The following is a 22,083-nucleotide window of genomic DNA, read 5'->3' as shown; positions in this document are numbered from 1 at the left end:
AGACAGGGTTGGCTCAGTAGCAGTGAGGTTTCAGACTGCGCAACTGGTTGAGTCTTCTGGCCCATTTGCTCCTCAAACTGGAAGTTTGTGGCCCTTCTTTCCAACTGAGATCCTCTGCCAAAGGGTGGGTGGGAAACAAATTCAGCAGAGGAAAAGGGCAATGGAAATACTTTTCGAGGAGTCTGGGAGAGAAATGTCAACGCGGGAAGGTAGCAGCTTTAAACTCTTTAAAAGCTACGGAACTAAACTATAGGCAAGACTAACATATGCAGTGTATAACCCAAGGGAAAGAAATATGTTACCATGAGTGTTTCTGAAGACTCATTAAATAAGTATAAAGTTTAGTAAGTGCTCTCCTATAGAACGAAAATGGTGCTTATTAACACCTTTCTGGAACAAAGACTTTCTTGGCCAGAGCCATGTAAACATATCACCTAACTTGCTAATTTAGGCCAGCTGAGTGAGCTCACTGACTGCAAAAATAAAGCATAATAATAATTTGAAACCCATTCTAAATAAACACATCCTAAACAATATGGCATTTACATCAGTGTGTGATATTAGTTTTCAAAGACCTAGTGAACAACATCAGCATGAAACTTACCTTTAATTAAAGATTTCCGCATTGGCCAAATATAGAAATCCTAGCTTTTGGTACTGCATACTTATCTCTGAAATATTTGAAATGTGCTCCAAATCAAATTGTCATTTGCGTGCAAGTTACGACCTGTACCGATTAAACACAACTTCTTTGCAGAATTTTTACTTAATAGAAATGCAAGTAGCCAAAGGGTGAATGTTAAGTTACTTTAGAATATAGTAAGCAGAGGGGCTTGGATAGCTACCAACGATAGCTCAGCAATGCACATCTGCAAAATTACCTTCAAAACTGTTTGGCCCTGGCACAGAAATACACACATTTCCATGATTTTAGCACTTGGGAACATAGTTTTGTCCTTTATCCTTACCATTTGCTATTCCCCCTGCACGAAAAGCAATGCCGTATTTTTCCAGATTGTCTATCCAAGATAAGGCATACAGGTGACATTACATACCAGAACATGTTTGATAAGATTTCACTTAAAATATCCAATTATTACATATTTTAGAGAAGCTGTGAATCCTTACAGTCAAAATGGGCATTAATGTCTACTGGAAGAGTGTTAATTTTGTAAAACAGACGCACTTCAGAAACTCTCAACAACACTTTCCAAGTTTTGGAAGATTTAGGAACCAAGTTTAGGAACCTTCAGGAAGATCTACAGAAGATAACCAGCTGCCATTTAGGGTCTTTTGCTGGTTTATCCATCATAGGCAGAGATCAGGAGAACCCATGTGTGCATTCCAATGCACACACTGGGCTTCCCAAGTCTTTGCTTGCAGCTCTAACCCCTCACACAGTGTTGGGTTCTGAATTAAAGGATCCCCCCAACCCTTAATGGTTGCTTTTGGGGAGCCCCCTCTGAGAAGAGCAAGCCAAAGTCAACCAAATTGCATGCCCAAAAGCCACCTCAAAAGTCTTGGAGCTTGGCCATAGCCTGCAAATTGCCCATGAGTATTTGAAGGCAAAATAATTTTTATCAGTAGAAAGTACTAAATATTAAATAGATAATTTCAGTTTCTTAACATGAAAGAAGACATCACTAGTGCCACATTTTAAGCCTGTGGATTTAATGAAAAATGCATGAATTAAAAATACCTTTAACACAAACGTTCTGTAAAGTGATTAGGGGGTAGAAATGAGTAAGGGATACAATTCACTAGGAAGCTTCTTTTAAAAAGTGACCTTACATATTTGGAGAAGATTGATATTAAAGATCAGAATATTACAACGTATATTTAATACCAAGTTTATTCAAATTTTAAATGGCGACACTAAAAACTGCTGTTGAGATGATCACCGAAGGAGGAAGAGACTAACTTTTGGAAAGGAAAAAAAAGTGAGAACAGACCCTGCTTTATGGATTCCTGTCAGAATAAGTGTTCCAACTTCAATTTACCCAGAATGCATGTTATGCAAAGCTACAGCTCACCCAAGCTGCAACCAATCCGATATCCTGAATGCCCTTACAATTCTACCCTCACTAGTTGATTTTTTTTTTAGATTTGTCTGAATCATGTTATACAAAAATAGCTTTTGAAAATATAGGAAAACTATCACGGACACTTTGGATACACAACACTTCTCCAGCTGGAAGGCAACTGTATTTCAAAAGAACTTTACCTGGGCCAGACACTTCAAATCGTTCAGAAATATGGCATGCAGTATCCAAAAGTATGGCTCTGAGGAAATAATCTTTTTTTCTTTTTCTTTTTTACATTAAGCATAAAGAAATTTTATATTCAACATTCAGTTATGTTTTGAGAAAAACTACCTATTCAAGTTCTACTTCTTTGATGCAGCATTAAGGGTTAAAACTTACCACTTTACCAGGCCTTGCCCATGTGCAAATAAATCCCTCCTGACAAGCAGTGACTATACAGTCTTCAAGAAAAATTAACACAGTCAGTCTTTCGTGTGCTATCTTTTTACAGATAAGAGGCTCTAACAAAGGAACTTCCTCCATTCTGGGACACAGGGGCGTTCCCAAAGTTTTTGCTGGGTCCGTTTTGGTTTTAGTAACTAGGTTCAGTTTGTCACTGCTCTTACTAGATATATGTCCCATACTATGGTTTCGCTTGTGGTCTTTTTCGTGGTGCCTCTCCTTCCGATCATGTAGTGATAAGGTTGCAAACTTACTAACGCCAGAGGCAATGGCGCCGTCCATGACACTGCTTTTACTGCCAGAATTGGAGACGGCAGAATGTGGAAGGCTATTGGACCGTGGAAGAGGAGGGGGCACAGAGTTCCCAGGTGTTGTGATGCTGTTTCCATTACTGCCTGGATTAGCTCCACCGCTTCCTGCAGGTGGGCTGGTTGCATTCATGACATTTGTGTGTGTCCTTGCTCTCGAGAGGGGTTGGTGTGGGAAGAGGATATCTTCTGTTAGGTCCCATAAGCATAGCTGCGTGTCCTGGCCCACTGAACCAAACCTATATGTGACACTTACTGGACGACTGTCCGTAGAGTTCCTTTTAGATAGCCTAGACTGCGTGCTGTTTGCTCGATCCCTTCCAAAATGAAGAAGGTCTTGGAAGTCCTCGTCGCTGCCGCTGAATTCCATTGGGTCGCTTTCTTCTACGCTAGTGGTATACGGATCAAAGGCCACGACGCTGACCCAGGATTTGTGTCCGTGGCCTCTAGCTATCACTCGGCAGTCCACAAAAGACCAGACAGTCACTAAGTCGTCTTCTCCGCCTGTCACGATGTATTTGCCATCAGGGCTCCAACAGGCGCACAGCAGCCCTCCAAAGTAGCTTTTCATTGTACCGTGCAACTCCACAGAATCAAAGTTAAATACACGAAGAAAGCCATCCTGGCTTACACATGCCAAGAATTTCCCATCTGGGGAAAAAGCAAATTCGTTCAGGGCCCCCTCACCTACTGTCCATTTAAGCAAAGGGTTTCGTGTAGATTTGCTCTTGCATGTATGGACTGCAAAACTTTCTCCTTGTTTGAGTAGCTGATAGTGTGGGGCTGTGGTACCACAATTGTGTTCCACATTATACAAGTACATATTGCCACTGGAATGAGCTACTAGGAAGAGGCTTTCTGAACCAGGAACCCATTTTACACAAGTTACTCTGGACTTGTCTATTAGTCTCTGGAAAACAAAGGAAAGAAGGTACACATCAGAGTCATCTCAGTTTTGATTTTTCATTTAATAAGGTAATTCATTTTCTGCCAGTCGGCATTTAATACACATAAGTTATTCTACTTGCAGAAAACAAGCTTATGACTACTTCAGTTATAAGGTACTGTGTGCTTTTCTTACCCCATGTAGATCTGGAGTAACATTACCATGGTCAGCATGATCTGAATCTGACATAGATTTGGGGGTGGGCGGGGGCCTGAAAAGACAACCACTTAATTTGTCCTTGGAAAAAGGAACCTGGCTTTAAGGATCCAGAATAGAAGAAGTAATTTAGTGGAATAATGGGACCACTTTAAGTATTAGAGCTCTAACTTACTGAAGTGAAAATAGGAAGCAAGTAGAAGTTATTTCAACAAAAATAATGGCAATTGCAAAGTATGCTCAACTTAAAAAATACTTTGACAGTCTGGACCTAGGATCTGGGAGAGAGATCTAGTATCTGGGCAAGTTAAAATCTTTGAGCCACTTAACAAATACTGCATTGCTTTTGTGTAGATGTCTAGACATTCAAGGTAATTAGTTACAATAGATGGAAGAGATTTTCAGTTGCGGATTCCACCTTCCAATTACCTGTGCTGGGCTTCTATGAACAACCAATGCAATTTGCCCTGTGGGTTCATTATCTTTAAGTGATAGTAATGGCACTTCTGTGGGTTTTATCATTATTCTGCCAACCTAGGCCATTCAAGCATCACAACAAAAAAGGGAAGAAGCAAATAACAGTAATACCAGGGGGGTTTTTTGTAACCAGCTATAAAACTAAATGTCCTTCCCTCTCTGGAATACTGTAGTATGTCTTCAACTGGGACACAACTTATTTATTTAACTAAAATTTATGATACCATACTTTTTCACTAGTACAGTGATGTAAAGGCTGCTCACTGAGGGAAAATCATCAAATTATGAAATGTGAAAACCCTATCCTAGAGTTCTTGCCCTGTCTTGTTCAATATAGGATATACACCAACGTGACAAATTGTGTACAATGCACAATATGTTAAATGAGCAGCTGTAGCTAGAAAATGCTGGGATGGTCTAGAGAAGAGTCAATGGAAGGAGGCTGGCAAAAGCTGATTTCCCCTCAGGGCTTCAGGGGAACCTGCTGAATAGGGTGGGTTGAGGTATAGGGGCTAATGGATCCCTGATAATCTGGAGTCAGTACAAGCAAAGAAGGTTTGCATTTCCCTGGTGTGAGGGCAGGGGAGAGAAAGATGGTAATATTAATAATAAAGAAGAGAACAGGACACTTTCCTTTTGTGAAATCCCTTACATTAAAGCTTATACTGGGATCCAAGTCCAATTTTCGGCAATTACCCCTCCCCGCAGAAGATGTCACCCCCCAACACACATTTCCCCATCTCACATTGTTCTGGAGAGTCTTTTCTCATGTGGGCGGTAGCAGGAGAAGATGAGAAAGTCTCCTGTAAGCATCCTTAAGTCAACTTATCATAGGATCCAAGCTAGCAAATTTATAGTGAGATGCAGAGTTTTTTACTACTCTCGTCTCAGCAAACTTCAAAGAAAAAAACATGCCCGGCCCAAAGTCCACCATATTCTGTACTAAGGTGACCACTTTCAGGAATATGCCTCCTGAACCCCCGAAAAGTGAAACATTTTCAGCCAATGAAACAAAAGAAGGTTTTATAGGTATGGCTGACATTCATGAGAACAGAACCAAAAAACCCCAAACCCAATCCAGTTTATATTCAGGGTTACTCAAGGATCCACCTTCTAGAATAATTCGACTGAGTCATAATCAATGTTAGACTTCCAGTTAACGATTTTACTGACACAGGTGCTAGAAATGCGCAAATGTGTTTTGAATGTGTTTGCAACTACCTGAGTTGCTATAGCAAACTGCTGAGCACATTTATGAGTGGATAGAAGGCAAGACCTTTAAGCATCAGATTTTAGAGACTCACTTTAAAGTAGAATTTGTATTCAAATTAAATTACAGATCTCTCTACTTTAAAAATCTGGCAGCCAAACATCTCACCATCATATGGTATACTAATCCTCAACAAGTTAAAACAAAAAAATGCTTCTTTCAAGTTGCACCAGATTTTTTTTATTATTATTATTATCTATCATCATCAGTAACAAGGCATTAAAGCCAGTATAAAATTGTGGAACACGGTTTGTGACTTACAACTGCTCTCACAGTGTTATATTTTCTTTACAAACCACTGCAATGAACGATAAACTATACCTAAAGCAAGTTGCAGCACATTTTGTCCAAATTGTGCTGATCCATCTTTGGAGAGCTGATGATCTGGGATAGCTAAGTCAGTAGAGCATGAGACTCTTAATCTGAGGGTCATGGGTTCGAGCCCCATGTTGGCCAAAAGACTCCTGCATTGCAGAGGGTTGGACTAGATGACCTTTGTGGTCCCTTCTAACTCTACAATTCTGTGATCTTGCCTTGTATGCAAAAGGAGAACAGGGGGAGGTGTTTGGGCATAGTTGTCTTATATTATGAATTACCTACCCCTCTAGAATAGTTACTAAGCAATCCAAAAATCACTTTCATGGTCCCCAAAAGTTTCATGGTTCCAAAACTGTCTTGGGCATGCAAAGGCTGGTATGTATGTGTGCCAGTTTCATTGCATGGTAAAATACTTGAAATTGAGGAAAGCTGCAAAGCAATAAACTGTTCAAGCTAAGAAACCACTGAGTGCAACTCGCCTGAAGGAGCTCTTCGGATGCAGCTGTCCAAGCTCGAAGGTAAACCAAGAACTAATAAATTTATGTTCTGCAAATATGCAAGCCTTTAAGCATTAATATTAACTGAAATAGGTCTAGAGCATTCCATATAACAGTTCATGCAATCACAGAATGGTAGAGTCTACCCATTTCAGCACTGTGTCTACTTTATTTTAATTTTTTGCTGCCCCAGGGAAAATTGTTGGGCCTTTGGGAGTCAACCTGAGTGTTAGCCACCCTTAGATTAGGAGATGATACAGATGTAACGCTGCCCACAGTTTAAGTGCACTGCTATAGCCCATACAGTTCTCCAGTCTTCTGACAATAAGCAAATGGTGATAAACTGAGGGTGTGAGAAAAACCACCACCTCTTCCATGGTGCATTACTGTGATACAGTCCCTCTCACAGAATGTGATATAAATGTGCTTTCCCATTTTCAAAGGCTTCCCCTAGTATCCCCCCAAGGTGACTATTTTCAAATGGAAAAACAAACATGCATATGGAGAACTCATAAAAGAAAATAAACGTTTGCATGCACCAAGATTACGGTATCCACTTACTTCCTCATTAAATAATTTGCTAGTTTCTTTTTTAATAGGATCTATAAGTTGCACCTGGCCTGCAGAGAAGCCCACTAGTAGAGAAACACTTTCTGCCGTGGCTGTTAAATGATTGAAGTCATGACACGTTGGTTGTGTTCCTTTGTATATCCTTTTATCTATTGGTTTACTCAAGTCAGCAGCCTGCAAAAAGATTGAAAATAAGATTAGCAATGAATATAACGGTACTCTAGTGTGCTCTACAATAGAACAAGTCTGATGTTTGTAGCAACTGTGGCAACAATGCAGGATTAAAACCCAGAGAGAGTTTAGAAACTAACTTTAAGTAGACCATTTGGAAATCATGTACTAAAGGAACTGCATTTTTTTTTGTATAGTCAAGAGTTGTATAGTCGAGAGTCATCAGGAGGCCAAAATATATCTAGTCACTCATGTACTGACCTCTTCAGAAATGGACACAGTCTATCAAAAGTTGGCAGCACCTGGGCTTCCCAGTCGGACAGCACATGCATTCATGGAAAGCATTACACAGTAACATGCACATTGGCAGCACATTCAAAAATTCAAAGAAGTTGCAACTGAGTATGGATATCTGAGTATTGGAGCCTCAGCTTCACGATCTGTCCTTCCAGGGTGCTCACTGAGGCTCCAATACTTTGGCCACCTCATGAGAAGAGAAGAGTCCCTGGAAAAGACCCTGATGTTGGGAAAGATGGAGGGCACAAGGAGAAGGGGACGACAGAGGATGAGATGGTTGGACAGTGTTCTTGAAGCGACAAACATGAGTCTGACCAAGCTGCGGGAGGCAGTGGAAGACAGGGGTGCCTGGCGTGCTCTGGTCCATGGGGTCACGAAGAGCTGGACACGAGTAAACGACTAAACAACAACAACAATGGATATCTCAATTCCTTAACAAGAAGTTCCCTTACAAGTAAACATAGTGGACCAAAGGTTTTACTGTATATTAACACCTTAGTACAAGATTCGGATGACATGAAACTGCTGGCAGGTGGCCATCCTTGTTTGAAGCAAAATGTTCCAAGAATCTGTAACTCCACTGTATTAAGTGGTGTGCCAATAAGCTTCATGCTCTACATGAAATGCATTGCTGCTTCATCTCTGGTCATCAGAGTCATTATCCATTATCACAGAAGAGTAATGCAATGGCATAGAGCTTCTGGTTTTGAAGGCTATGAGGTTCATCAGGTACCCCAGATAGGTCACTCCACCAGTCTAATCTATTTTATCAGCCTGTTGAAAGGATAATTCTGCATCTTCCATTTAGGCCAATTTGTACCAGGCCCCCACAGGACCTGAACCATGTGCCCCTAAATCTGTTCTGGGGATTCCCACAACCCTCACACGTACATTTGGGGAGGATGCAGGGAACACCTAGGGAGAGGAGATGGGAGAAAAGTACTGTTGCACAAGCATTAACCCTTGAACTGGTGGGACAGTTACTTAGCACTGTATCAGACACAAGTCAATGCAGTAGGACTACCTAAAACATATGGTAGAAAAAGACTTAATGTTCAGTGCGGCATTGGCACAATAAAACAGCAGCTCCATGTTAAGCTCTCCAACTTCTCATAAATTGAATCTCTCTTGCCCATTACACTACACTACAACACTCTACTTTTAAAACATTTGCATCCTCCACTCACATTCCTTTTTCCTTTTGTATCATACCTTAGATTATAAGCCCCACAGCGGGGGCTGCATTGTTTTTTATTGATCTTGTAAGTCATTCTGGAATCATTTTTGGCTGAAGAGTGGGATACAAATATTTTAAATAACTAGTGCATGGTGATATGTCATAAGTAAATGTGCCTGAGCATTAGAGAGAGATGCAATAATTCAACACAAGGTTTCTGCAATCTTTGTCAAGCCTAACATCTAGTTTCATCTTTACTGTCCATCATGAAGATGCTTAAAGATTACAAGAGCAATGTTAATATGTATTATTCTAGTAAGGTCAACAATGGAACTAACTGAATTGTGGAAGGTGTATTTTTCCATATGACCCCTGCTATTAAGAGACAGTTGTGGCAATAGCGTCCTTAATACTTTTTAGTACAAATTATACAGCTGACAAGTAAATTAAATACTTAATCTACATAGTGTTAACTTGGACATCCTGAGAACAATCCTAGGGCAGTGGGAAGAACAGCTGGGAGGCTGCTGACCTACCTCTCTGTGGTGGGGAGAGAGTGGTCTTGAGGTCAAAGACCCAACACCTGGTGCAGCAATAGCAATCTCTGCTGCCTTTGGTGATTTAAACTAAGATCTTAAATATAATGTATTAGGAACTTAATCACAAGTAGACTTTAAAGGCTGTGATATTGGGAGCAAGCAGTTGGCAAATATATTAGAAGAACTGTGATTAACAGAACAAGCCTACCTATGTCTACTCAGAAGTCCTATTGAATTCAATGGTACTTAGTATTGTTGGGACTGCAGCCTTAGGCTTTCCCGTGAGCCAGCATAAGGTAAGCAAATGAGTTTATTTTCTACCTCCTTTATAGGAGAAAACTGAATTCCAAATGGCTTGGGAACAATATTTGTTTTATGTGCACTTGCCTTTCCCTCCAATTTGTCCACAGAGGTTTCATTCTAACTACTGGAAACTTCACCCAGATTTATTGTAAACTCTAATTTTCTGTTTTCCTGTGGACAGGAAACATGGCTTTCAAGGTAACAATACCAATTATACTATATCAGTGGTGGCGAACCTTTTAGAGACTGAGTGCCCAAACTGCAACCCCAAACCCACTTATTTATCACAAAGTGCCAACACGGCAATTTAACCTTTATATCTCATTTTTTCTGTGTGTTTCACGTTTCTTCTTTATGGCTGCTGTTGTAATAAATAATCCTTCATAAAAGTTATTGCATTACATTCTTCATTAAATTATCTTCCCACTGATATATAATTTTATGGTATAACTCAGTGCTTTTTTTCTAAAAAAATGTTTAATGGCATTCTCATATTGACTCAAGAAAATCACCACCGGGGGGAAATCAATACAGTTCAAATCGGGGGAAATAAATACAGTGAATTTCTTCTCCCATTAAATTCACAAAATGTTTAGGGGTATGCGTCCCCACAGGAAAAAAGCACTGGTATTACTCCAAAACAAAGTGGTGTTATGAGCCATCAAACCTCGCAAATACGTTTTTTCCAGAAGGTTCCACAATTTTGGCCACTAGCACACTGGAGGGCTGTACTAAGACCCACCCTCTCCCAATTTTTAATGTGAGATAATAGTGATAGTCTGCGTGCACACATACAAATAAAAATAAATAAATAAACCCAACCAAATGGGCGGGATATAAATAATACTATTATTATTATTATTATTATTATTATTATTATTATTATTATCATTATTATTTGCTGTTTCTTTGGCTGCCGTTTGATCGCAGCCTCAATGGAATGAATTTCTCTGTTGTAAACCCAGCAGCCCTTTCTTAGGTTGCCGTCTTTATATGCTTAATGGCCTAGGTGTTGAGCCCTGCTGAACTCAAGGCAGCTTACTCCCAAGTAGGAAAAACAGACTGGCGGGAGGCCCTGGCGCATCAAAAGTCAATGCTTGCTCAGCCCCTTGTTCGCTCGCCAGGCCCTGGTGCCACAGAATTTGGACGGCGCGCGTGAGCCCTCCTCTCCTCCTCTTCCCCCACCCCCGGCACGGAAGCAACGGCACACGCGCCCACAGAGAAGGCTCTGAGTGCCCTCTCTGGCACACATGCCGTAAGTTCGCCACCACTGCACAATATGAACCCTTCTTCGCAATCTGAAGCAGTTCCTAAGTTTGTTAGGAGGTTGTATCTGAAAGGTGCTCTGTGTTTCCACTCACACTAAGTGACTCTTCAAGTTATACTACCATGCTTCCTCAGATCCAGCCTCAGTACTTAAAAGAGTTGGAATAAAAGCACTGAACATTTCATTATGTCTAAATGCTTCAGATACCGTTTCCAAAAGCACTGAATTAAATATGACCTCTTTGCCATTTCATATTACAACACGAACATATTTAATAAGAGTCCACTAAATTTAAGAGACTGTGCAAGCCAGAGGGCTAACCACTGGACCTGGGGGCAAGCAATTTTTAAAGGGTTTGTTACAAATATAAAGAGCACCCCATAAGTAAAACAGAGGAAGCAAATACATTAACTATCCTTTAACTAACTCTTGGTTTTTAATGCTCTGAAGGATACATGTCTCACCTGTCTAAATGGGCCTCTGAACAATGACTTTTTTTATTAGACGGGAGGAGAAAAGGACTGGTGGTCTTTGCTCTTAAACATCTTGGGAGCCGTAATATTTTTCATTCATTATTCTTACCATGCTGGAGGAACACATTAATACCATTGCTAAACTATTCTCTGCAAGACAGATACTCAGTGTGAAGACGTTTCTGCATGACACACTGGTAAAGGACAGTCATCAGAAACAGATCTAGCATCAAATTAGAGCCAAGCAAGCCCAGAAACACATACACACATTGCATTTTATGTGCCCATTTTTTCTTGGCAAGAGATAGTGAAGTCGATCTCTTATGCTAACCCCAAGGTGCCTGGATGACAAAATATGATTTTGCATAGGGTTCTATCTAATCCACACCCCATTTCCAACATAATCTTCCAGGAAATCTGCAAGTATGGTATGAAGCAAACAAACTTCTACTGATGTTTATCCCCAATTCCTGGTATTTTGGCATACTTCCTTTGAACATGGTGGTTCAATTTAGCTATCGTGCTTAACATTCTCTACAAATTTACCATTTAGACTGGAGACTATCACAACATTTTATTGAATAAAATTTCGTGAATTATATGACAATTTACCAAATATTACAGTTTACCACAATCCAAATCTCTGCTCTTCTAATATTGCTGGTAGGATTACCAAATACCAACATCAATCTATTCACAGCTAAGTGGCAACAGCATCCGCTATGGTTCAATTTTCTCTTCCCCACCTGCACTACCCAAAACAAAACCAGAGTAAGATGTAGCCAATGCTAATGTGCAGCAAATGAAAATACTGTTTTAAGAGTCCTAGATAAACCTTTTATACCAAGGTGAAAGATACATGGTGACTTAAATTCAGGTACTCCTTAGGCTGCCACCTTTTTCCTTGGTCTGCTTCTGTTCCTGTAACAACCTGACACACAATTCAGATTAGGCTTTTTCCGACAAATATATAAGGTAACAGGAAAAAGTTTCACCTATTTATCATCTATATGTCAGACTGCTGTTAAGCAGTCCATTTTTTCCTAACATGGACGTAAAGCATCCTTCTGTCACCTTGCATCCTCCAGGTGTTTTGGATTACAATTCCCAGCAGCCGGAGAAGGCCGACAAAGTTGTGAGAATCGCCAGCTATATTTCTGCTTCAAAAGGTGGAGGATTCAGGATCTGTGAAATGTGGCAGCCCTAGTTACTACTCATGGGTACCCACTGCATTTCATTTCATTACATTGAGTATTCTTTGCTTACTATGTATAATTACAGTAGAAGTGACAGTTTGTTCTATTTTGTGACACTGAAAGCAAGCACAAAATTACCCGTCACTATTGGTATCAACTGTGGATTTTCAAATATTCAGCTAAGTTTTATTTGGGACAAATGTAACTATCTAAACTTCAGAAGACCACACAACAAAAAAAAAAACTTTCCACATCATTGCCCCCAAATCTCTAAGCCTATCACCCCAGCTTAAGCAAAAACTGTATCTTAAGCCAAGGTGTAAAAATTGCTTTCACATTCTTAAATGAACAGAGGGGCAATGTATTAAGCAACATTTAGAAGTTGTGGTGGGAAGCAGTCAGAGTTAATAAATGATTATGCCAATATTTATATTAATAACTGACACAATTTAGCAAACACAAATCCTTGAAAAATCACACTGCAAGTCAGTTTTCTTATTTATGCACCCAGAGGAACCAACTGAGGGTGTTGCTGTTTTTAATGGTAAATTACTGCCCCAAACACAAAGTCCTGCTCTCCTTCAGTTTTTTGAATTGCCCTGGGTCTGTACGGCTAGGGCAGAACACTCTTTGACCATCATCCCAGGGGGATGAGCCGCCATATTGGACAGTGCTGTGCACTTTCTTGTGGAAGAAAACAATCTTAGGTGAGCCACCTATCTTGCTGAGCAGTGTGAAGAGTCCTTTTCAGCTGAAGAGATCAAAGGCCTTTGTCAGGCCTATGAAGGTGATGTACAAGGGGCGTCTCTGCTCTCGGCACTTCTCCTGCAGTTGATGCAGTGAAAAAATCATGTTGACTGTTGACCTCTGAGCTCCAAAGGTACACTGTGTGTGACTCGGGAAAGACTTGTAAGCAACTGACTGTAATCTGTTGAGAACTATATGGGCAAAGGCTCAGTTCAATTTACTGGCCCACATACAGCTCATTAGTGTCACCAGACTCTGGTCTGGCATCTTCACAGCATCACCTGATTTCAGGTGGAATAGAAAGACAGCTGGGAATAATCTGCATATTGTTGACATTGTTTCCCAAATGATGTTCCCCAGCTGTTTCATATAGGTATTTAACAACACGGAGGTTAAGATGGATCCTTGCACAACCTCAAAGCAAAATTGCCAAGGGGCCTATCAAAAATGCCTCAGGGTATCTTGATGTTTCAGAGTGATTTTGAACAATAAATGGCCAATATTTACAGAACAAGAAGTTCTATCATTAAGATATACTGGGAGTATTCATTTTATTCATACCAGCATTTATATGCCACTTTTCATCAACACAAAGGGCTATTGCTTGTGGTTATATGCAACAAAGGCTATGCGGTGGATAGAAAAGTCCAAATACATTCATTAGACACATCAATTCAGAATCTTTCAAGGGTTATCCCAACCTGCTCTCTGCATACCCCATTTACCCGTCTTCGGCTGGGCTAATTTTTAGGCTCCATACACATTCACAAAGCAATGATTCAATTCCTCTTTCAGGCTTCAGATGACACCCTCAAAACAAGGATTTTCTCCCTTATTGCCTGCTTTATATTCTTCTGCACCCTTATGTGTTTAAAGCAGAGATTAAATCTAAATTCTGATGCTCCTTAAACACAATTTCAAGCCACTGAGACTTGTTGCCAAAGATCTGCATGACTTCAGATAAGTGGAGATGGAGATTGCTAGCATCATCCAAAAGGCATTCATTCAGTACACATACCACCACTGTTTATTATCTATTGTGTCAACTTCCATCTTTTGACTAAGCTCTTCAGATGGCAATTCAGCACTGCACACCATGCAATTGTGCTACATGAATGCATAAAGATTTCCATTCTTTGGTTTGGTGCAACATTTTGTTAAACAAAAAAAGGTATTACAGCAGATTTCTCTCTTCTCTGATGATTAACCCTATGATTGTACTTACTTGACAAATCAGCACAAAAAACCTGACATTCTCTAGGTCATTCAAAACAGTAGGTGCTTCCTATAAAGGACATAGTAACTCACTGGAAGTCCTTGCGTATGATGCTAAACCGTTCTTCAGTGCTATGCGCACAAGCTGCAATGAGCCTAAACAAAGCCTCAGGCTCATGCATTCCCCTATCTTGTACATCCAGGAGAAGGATTTTGCCAGCATTTTCTTTCACTTTCCCCTCATCTTAGCTTGTCCTTGTGTACGAAATAGAAACTGGAGTTTACGGAAAGTTCAGCTTAGTTTAACAAGTCAGCTTCTTAACTCGCCATCTAAAGCTAGCTTATTTTGAACTAACCAGTATATGTGCTAAACTGCAATATTTTGCTTATATGCAACAAGCAGAGATTAGAGGAACGTGGGGATGGGGCCTTGCAAAGCTCTCCCTGTAAAATGGGTAAGGAGGAAATGGAACCCAATGCTTCACTTGGCTTTGTTCCACCTCATGCATGTAGCACGGAACCTTGGCCTGGTTCTGATCCACAGAACCACCTTTATGGCCTACCAACCTTCGACCAAAATCAGGGGTAGGAAAGCCTTGTCTTGGAAGGTGGTTTTGGAGACCTGAGAAATAGGAAAGAGCACGAAGACTTCCTTACAAAGGTACTGTGCCAGAGGGAGAAAAGGCACTAAGACTATCCTGATTTTACTTCCCTTTGTTTATCTCAACCCACACTCCTAGCCTATTGTGGGGTTGAAAAATGTTGTGTATGCAGACACAAACTATCCATGTTTGTCATGCCCATGCCATAAGTGAGCAGCTTTCACTATGGCCCTTAGGCTGAAAAAGATATTAGCCAACCCTACACTAAGCAATGGTTTAGTGCTGGGGTGTGGAGCCTCAGGCCCGGGGGTCTAATGCAAGCTCACCTCAATACAAGCTCACCTCACTGGCACTGCTTCACTTCCTCAAGTGCTTTTGCCTGCCCAGAATATCTCTTTGAAATATGATCATCCCTTTTGCTTGCCTGGACGGAAAGAGAGATCTACATGTGGGAAAACCTCTGGGTTTTGCAAGGCTGGAATGTGGCCCATAATTCAAAGGTAAGAACGACAGCTGCTGCTCCATTGACTGTTTTGCCTCTCGCCCACCCATTTCTGCCTCTATTCCCACCCACTGCCAGCATGCGAGAAGGTTCCTATGAGGAAACTCACCCCATCCAGAGTTTAGTGTTCCATGCAAACTAGGGCAATGTCTAAATCCGGTCCTTAATGTAGTATCAAGTCAGACTCAATGGTTAGCCACTCTAACTGTCCAATATTATTTTTCCTCTTTGAAATTAGAATGATTCCAATTTGGCTGCATTTTATGGCCAAATGCATGGGTTTCTTTAAGGTTACCCTGCTGGCTAATCAGCAGCGGCTTCAGGACAGGGTGTTCAGGAGGAGAAACAGGTGGTGTATCTACTTCCCTCTCCCCAGTAGTTGTTTCTCAATTCAGAGTAGTACTACAGCCAGCAAGTTTCAAATATAAGTCTCCAGGGGGGGGGGCGGGGGAGAGATAAATAGGTTTGGAGGGTGGCATATTTGGATAATAAAAAACAGCCCTAGGGAAAAGATTACTCACCATCTCTCAAAATTTTTGATTTGATTTTTTAGGTTCCTAAAGAGATGTTACTCACATCTGTGTGTAATGTCTACTTTGGCCCTTAAGCAACAGGTTTTTTTCAAGTGCAAACACACCAACATGTCAATTATCAAGTACTATATGTAAGTATCAAGTAGCATAATACAAACAGTAATACCGAAACCTCAAAGATCTTAGCACCTTGGTTGAAAAATAAATGTATTACGGATACTGGCATTTCAGTGTAAAATAAACTGTTCACAGTCCTATAATATGCACACCACAAAAGTCAAAATCTTAGGTGTTCATCTTTCATTTAGATGTAAATAAGTTATCAACAAACTAAATGCAGTTTGCATAATTTTATCTTGGGTTGCCAAGGAGATGTTCTAATGTGGTGGTGATGGTTAATCACTGTGCATTCTCTCTATCCTAAATGGTTGTGTCAAATTCTGATTTTGTACTTTTGTTAAATTGTAGAGATGTTTTTGATCATGTGGAAACTGCCTAGTAAGAACAGGTGAGAATTACAAAATTATTCAATTATTTAGTATTGCAGCATGCAATAAAAACAAAAATCCCACAGACACCTGCTTTATGAAATGTTAAGAAATGCATAGAAGTCTTAATTTGCTTTTGTCTTGGAACTGACATGTTTTATTCCAAGTAAGCTATGAATAAAATGTCATTTTACAGCACTCCTTGAATTCTAAAAATGAGAACCAGCTGGTTTATACATACATTGTAAATTGATTGTCAGGGTCGTAAGAGGTGCAGAAGTATTTTAACTCTAAGGCAGCACGAGGCAGAAGTTCTGGATTAGAGTTAAGAAGAAGTTTTTGGAATAAGTGAACTCCTTCCTGTCCATAAAGGCTCCCGACCTTTTTGGGTCATGGACACAACTGCAAACCAGGGAAACTATCAGAATGCTTCTTTTGTGTTTAATTTCAGTGAGGGCGGGGAGACTCTGTGCACAGAAGCATATGCCTCTGTGGGCACCACCATGGTGACATCTGTGTCACAGTGCTATGTCTGTGTAAAGGTAGATCAGATATACTTGTTACAATAATTATGCAAGCCTACCTTGCAACAGGAGTTGGCAAGCAGCCTATGTAAATCAGAGTCAGATTTGTTTTAAAACATATAGGATAGGATACAAAAAATTCTAAGCAAGGGTTCAAGTGCTCTGGTGCATGTACAAGAAAGCTTCTGTTCTCCACTTTTGATGTTCCTTGTGGTATGCCAGAGACTGTTTCTGCAAGCGCTTCAAGGTGGTCTTTTGCAAAGCAAAGGGGCTGTATGTGCAGAGGCCCAGAACAGAGCTCTTTACATCCCACCTACTTTAGCAACTGATTGACTGCATTTCTATTCCACATCTGAGTAAGTTCTCAGGGGAGCAAACTATCAGAAAACAAAGTGTGAAATGCAATGAAAAGACAAATCAAGTCTAAAATCACAGAGGGATATGCCAGTGAGAAACTAAACAATTTGTATTTTTTTAATGGTGCTTATTATTGTACAGCACCCTGCTATTTGGTAATTTGACAGTGCAGAAATACATAGATACATACATAAGGCCTGAGGGAATAAAGAGGTATTTGCTAAGTGCAAGAAGGGCATCAAGGAAGACACCGGGTGAGCCTCTCTGAGTTGAGCAGTCTACAGTCAGGGCACACCTTTTGAAGAGGAAGTTCAACTTAAATATCACAAGTTCATCTCTACAGTCATGTTTCAATTTCCCACCCCATAATGAAACATTTAGTACCAGCAACACAACTGCCTTGTAGCCAGTAAGTGGTGAAATTCATTGCTCATCTGCTCCCTCACACACAAACAGTATGTAAGCATAGATTGGTTAACAGCTCTGATTTATAGGTCTTCTGTGCTGCATGACTGCAATAAGCTGTGTATGGGAAATGCATATTCTATTCCAGTGTATTTAAGATGTGGATGAACTTATGCCAAAGAAGAAAGACAAGAACAACTTTTGAATAGGAGAAGAGAAAGCAGCAAGTTGTCAGAAAAAGTGCATCTATGTTGAACCACAGAATGCTTTGCAAAAGTACGGCTTGGTGGCATGAAAAAAACACACCAGTCCACTGAAGGGAAGAAAAATGAACAGTTGTAAACTTAAAGCGGATTAGCTTAAGCAAGTGAGCTTCAAACAGAAACTCTTGTCAGTGATAACTAAACAGCACAGCATGGTTATAGACATCTAAAGATCAAGAAACCTTCAAGCCAACACAGTATGCCATCTTGAGAAAATCACTGAGTATTTAGAAACACACACATTCTCTTTAAAGAGCTCTAACCAACTCTGGTTTTAATAGCATGGCACCAATGAAAACAGGTTTTCACCACTGGGAACACAAGAGGGAAAAGCAAGCTAATGGCAATGCCAACTCTCATCTAAGCTTCTTGATTTTCAATGACAATAGCTTGACATGATGTCTGAATTGGGAAGATTAAGGTTCATAGTATGCTTCAAAAATAGAACCAGAAGCCATGGTTTGTGGTAACCACTGTCTGAACAATTCTGGTGTCAGGATAAAGTGTGGTTGACAGAAACCAGGAAGTGCAGGATGGAAGGGGAGAGTAAATAAGTGACCATGTAAGCCCTTTACAGCCAGATTACGGACAACCCATAGTTTGGTTGTAATATTGGGACTGTGTGTCAATGGTCCCTTCCCTGCACCTGCAAAAAGACTGCCCCTCATTCCACCGCCACACAATGAATTTGCACCTCCCTCTCCTTTCCTGGTACTACTGGTGCCAAGCACACAACTCTTTGTCACCACTTCTCAGCACTCAGTAGTTTGCAGGGTGTAAGCTGCTGCCGCCACCGCCTACAACTGCATTCCTCCACTTCCAGATAGGCCAGTTGGAGCACTGGCTGGTGTTTGAAAGGAAGATAGCAGCAAAATGGAGAGAAGGGGAAGGAAGGAAGGAAGGAAGGAAGGAAGGAAGGAAGGAAGGAAGGAAGGAAATAATAATAATAATAATAATAATAATAATAATAATAATAATAATAAATGTTATTTATATCCCGCCCTCCCCAGCCGAAGCCGGGCTCAGGGCGGCTAACAACAATAAAATAGTACAAAAGTACAGCACAAACAACACTCTAAAATCATTCATTATAAAATTAATTAAATTCAAGCCACTGGCCACCATTGGGCCAGAGCTCCGCGAAGATTGCCAAGGGAGGGAGTCAGGCTGCGCCCTGGCCAAAGGCCTGGCGGAACAGCTCTGTCTTGCAGGCCCTGCGGAAAGATGTCAAGTCCCGCAGGGCTCTAGTCTCTTGTGATAGAGTGTTCCACCAGGTCGGAGCCACAGCCGAAAAAGCCCTGGCTCTAGTTGAGGTCAGCCTAACTTCTCTGTGGCCTGGGACCTTCAAGATGTTTTTATTTGAAGACCGTAAGTTTCTCTGTGGGGCATACCAGGAGAGGCGGTCCCGTAGGTACGAGGATCCTAGGCTGTATAGGGCTTTAAAGGTTAAAACCAGCACCTTAAACCTAATCCTGTACTCCACCGGGAGCCAGTGCAGCTGGTATAGCACCGAGTGAATGTGATCTCGCAGCGAAGACCCCGTAAGGAGTCTCGCTGCAGCATTCTGCACCCGCTGGAGTTTCTGGGTCAGTCTCAAGGGCAGCCCCACGTAGAGCGAGTTACAATATTCCAGTCTGGAGGTGACCGTCGCGTGGATCACAGTGGCTAGGTCAGGGCGAGAGAGGTAAGGAGCCAACTGCTTAGCTTGGCGGAGATGAAAAAATGCCGCCTTTGTTATAGCTGCAATCTGCGCCTCCATGGAGAGGGAGGCATCGAAGATTACACCCAAAGAAAGATGGCAGACAGAAACAAGTAGGCAGAAGGAGGGAGATGGTGGCAGTTCTACAAGAATTAGCAGAATCCCAGCAGACAAGAGTCTCAGCCTCAGTGACAAAGCATTAAGGTAAACAGTTAAGCAAACAAGCAAGGTAAGCACCTGCCACCTGCACAGGTTTAGCAACAGGGCCAGTAGGCAAGGGCAGATAACCTTCCCACTTTATCTTACAAATCCCAACTTCACAACTGTAGAAGACCATGAACAAAAAGCATGCAGGTAGAAAGCCAACAGGGTTGTGGGGGCTATTCAATGTTATTGTGCAGTGTCATATGTACAACTATTTGCCTGCTGCACAAAATATTGCTGCAAAATGCTTTCACACTCCTGGTATGAAAGATTTCTCATATTTACTGAGACAGAAAAAACAAGTCTAAAGCACGTGAACAAGATTACTGTTCTCCTTGCTTATATACACTGGTCTCAAATTTCCCTCCCTAGCAGGTGTTTTCCTATCGGAGGAGTAGGGGAAGGTTTTGCAGACAAAAAATGTTGTCAGACGCAATTTTAAAAGGCCTCAGTAATTATTGAGCAATTCAATTTCAGTAGCTCTCTCAAAATTATTTCTGCTGTAGACTTCTCCCTTCCCCAAGGTCCAACTGAAACAATTAAAAGATGCACCCTAGCAGCATAACAACGTGAAAGCAATTAGCCTCATTTGTTTCATAATCATACAACTTGTTAACCTGGTTTAGTAACATTTGGAAGTTTGGCTTCGCAACTGACAGCCAGCAGAAAAGAATTCACATATTCTCAAAATGGTGCCATATGCAGCTACTCCGTCATATGCATGCAGGTAGTTAACTGGTGGGGTGGTAGTGAAAATGAATGCTGGGGTTTTGGAGCAACTGGCAGCCATCACTGCTAGAAGACAAGCTGGCATTTTAGTGTGTTCCCTCCTGGAAATCTGCTCTCTTTCACTTCCTACTACCTCCTCACCCATCCTAGTATACTAGAAGTGATGTGGGGCAGAACATTTTCCATGTGAAAGAATGTTTTCTTAAAAATGACTTAGTAGCATCATAATGAATAAATGCAATTTCACTGGGCATGTTCAAAGTTGTAAGTTGTCCCCACCCCCTTAACTATAGGTCCTTTCTCATGTTCCATCTAGTCATGGAGGGGAGTGGGATTGTGGCTACTTATTTCGTCCCTTCTCACCAAACATGCAGAAGCCCTGCCCAAACAACCTCTGCTCTCTGAGCAAAAAGTGAGAACAGGCTATGGGGTGTTGGATCTGTGCTGATGGCTGGCCAGGGCTCCTAATCACACATGCAGCTGTATGCACTAGAGGCTGTTTCTTAATTCTACAGAAGTCAGGCAACCAGCCATCTGCAACCAACCATGCCCTGGGCACTCCAGACTCTCATACCGCCAACAAAAATAAGGTACCTATTTATGGGACTCTGACACAAAACTTTGTTCATATACCATTACAATGCAATATAATGAAATTTCACCAACCCCCATCCATTCCTTCCTTCCTTCCCTCTCTTTCCACGTCTCTCCCCACCCCTGCAACTCCACATTACTTACAACAGTAATGTCTTGCCCAATACAAAACCCTTTTGAGTTTTATAAATTTAGCATAACAACAGGGAAGATGTCCAATTATGCTCACCGTGGCAAGGATGTAACTTCACTGTAGTGAGCAGCCTGCCTTTATCCCAACTTTGAAGCTGTAGAAAGTGGCAGATATCTTTCTACAGAGATCGCTACCACCTGGGCCACTAGGCAGAAAGTTAAGGGACATCTGACAGCTATGTTGCCAGACAACCTTGGTCATTCAGGAACAGACTGCCTTTCATTGTTCCCAATGTTTTTTGTGCTTGAGTTCAGGAAATGTAGAGAAGGGGTTACCGTCTTTTTCTGTGTGTAAGATGAGGTTGTTATATTACAAAGAACTGTTAAATTTTTGGGGTCATCTTATACACGGATAGTGCAGAGGGGGGAAGTGCGATTGGTCGCAGCTGTGAGCAGGAGATTTTAAGCGGTGATTTGGCTGTGGTTTTTGGGCTGCAGCAATGCGTGCTGGCGACTGGCTGCTGCTGTGGGAAGTGGCCGTGTGTTTGGCTGTTGCTGGTGGCTAGCGGGCAGACGATCGATGGCTTCGGTGAGTTGTGCAACTCTGGGCAATCTCCCCTTAAAAAGCTCAACAACTC

General features: G+C 41.3%; 1 protein-coding gene across 2 annotated transcripts in view; it reads right to left on the bottom strand.

The window, feature by feature from the left end:
* The window catches only part of WDR20 (WD repeat domain 20), a 50,304-nt gene that overhangs the window by 9,967 nt on the left and 18,254 nt on the right, over positions 1–22,083 (bottom strand). For both annotated transcript variants that reach the window (XM_083614920.1, XM_083614921.1), the window contains exons 2-3: positions 7,020–7,202; positions 2,424–3,704 (exon numbers count right to left, since the gene is read on the bottom strand). In XM_083614920.1, coding sequence (XP_083471046.1) covers positions 2,424–3,704; positions 7,020–7,202 — 1,464 coding nt within the window. The remainder of the gene's footprint in view (positions 1–2,423; positions 3,705–7,019; positions 7,203–22,083) is intronic.

Source organism: Podarcis filfolensis, assembly GCF_964270895.1.
Source record: "Podarcis filfolensis genome assembly, chromosome: 1".
NCBI lineage: Eukaryota > Metazoa > Chordata > Lepidosauria > Squamata > Lacertidae > Podarcis > Podarcis filfolensis.
The sequence above is the reverse complement of the archived record's forward strand: the minus strand, read 5'-3'. Positions and strand labels throughout refer to the sequence as shown.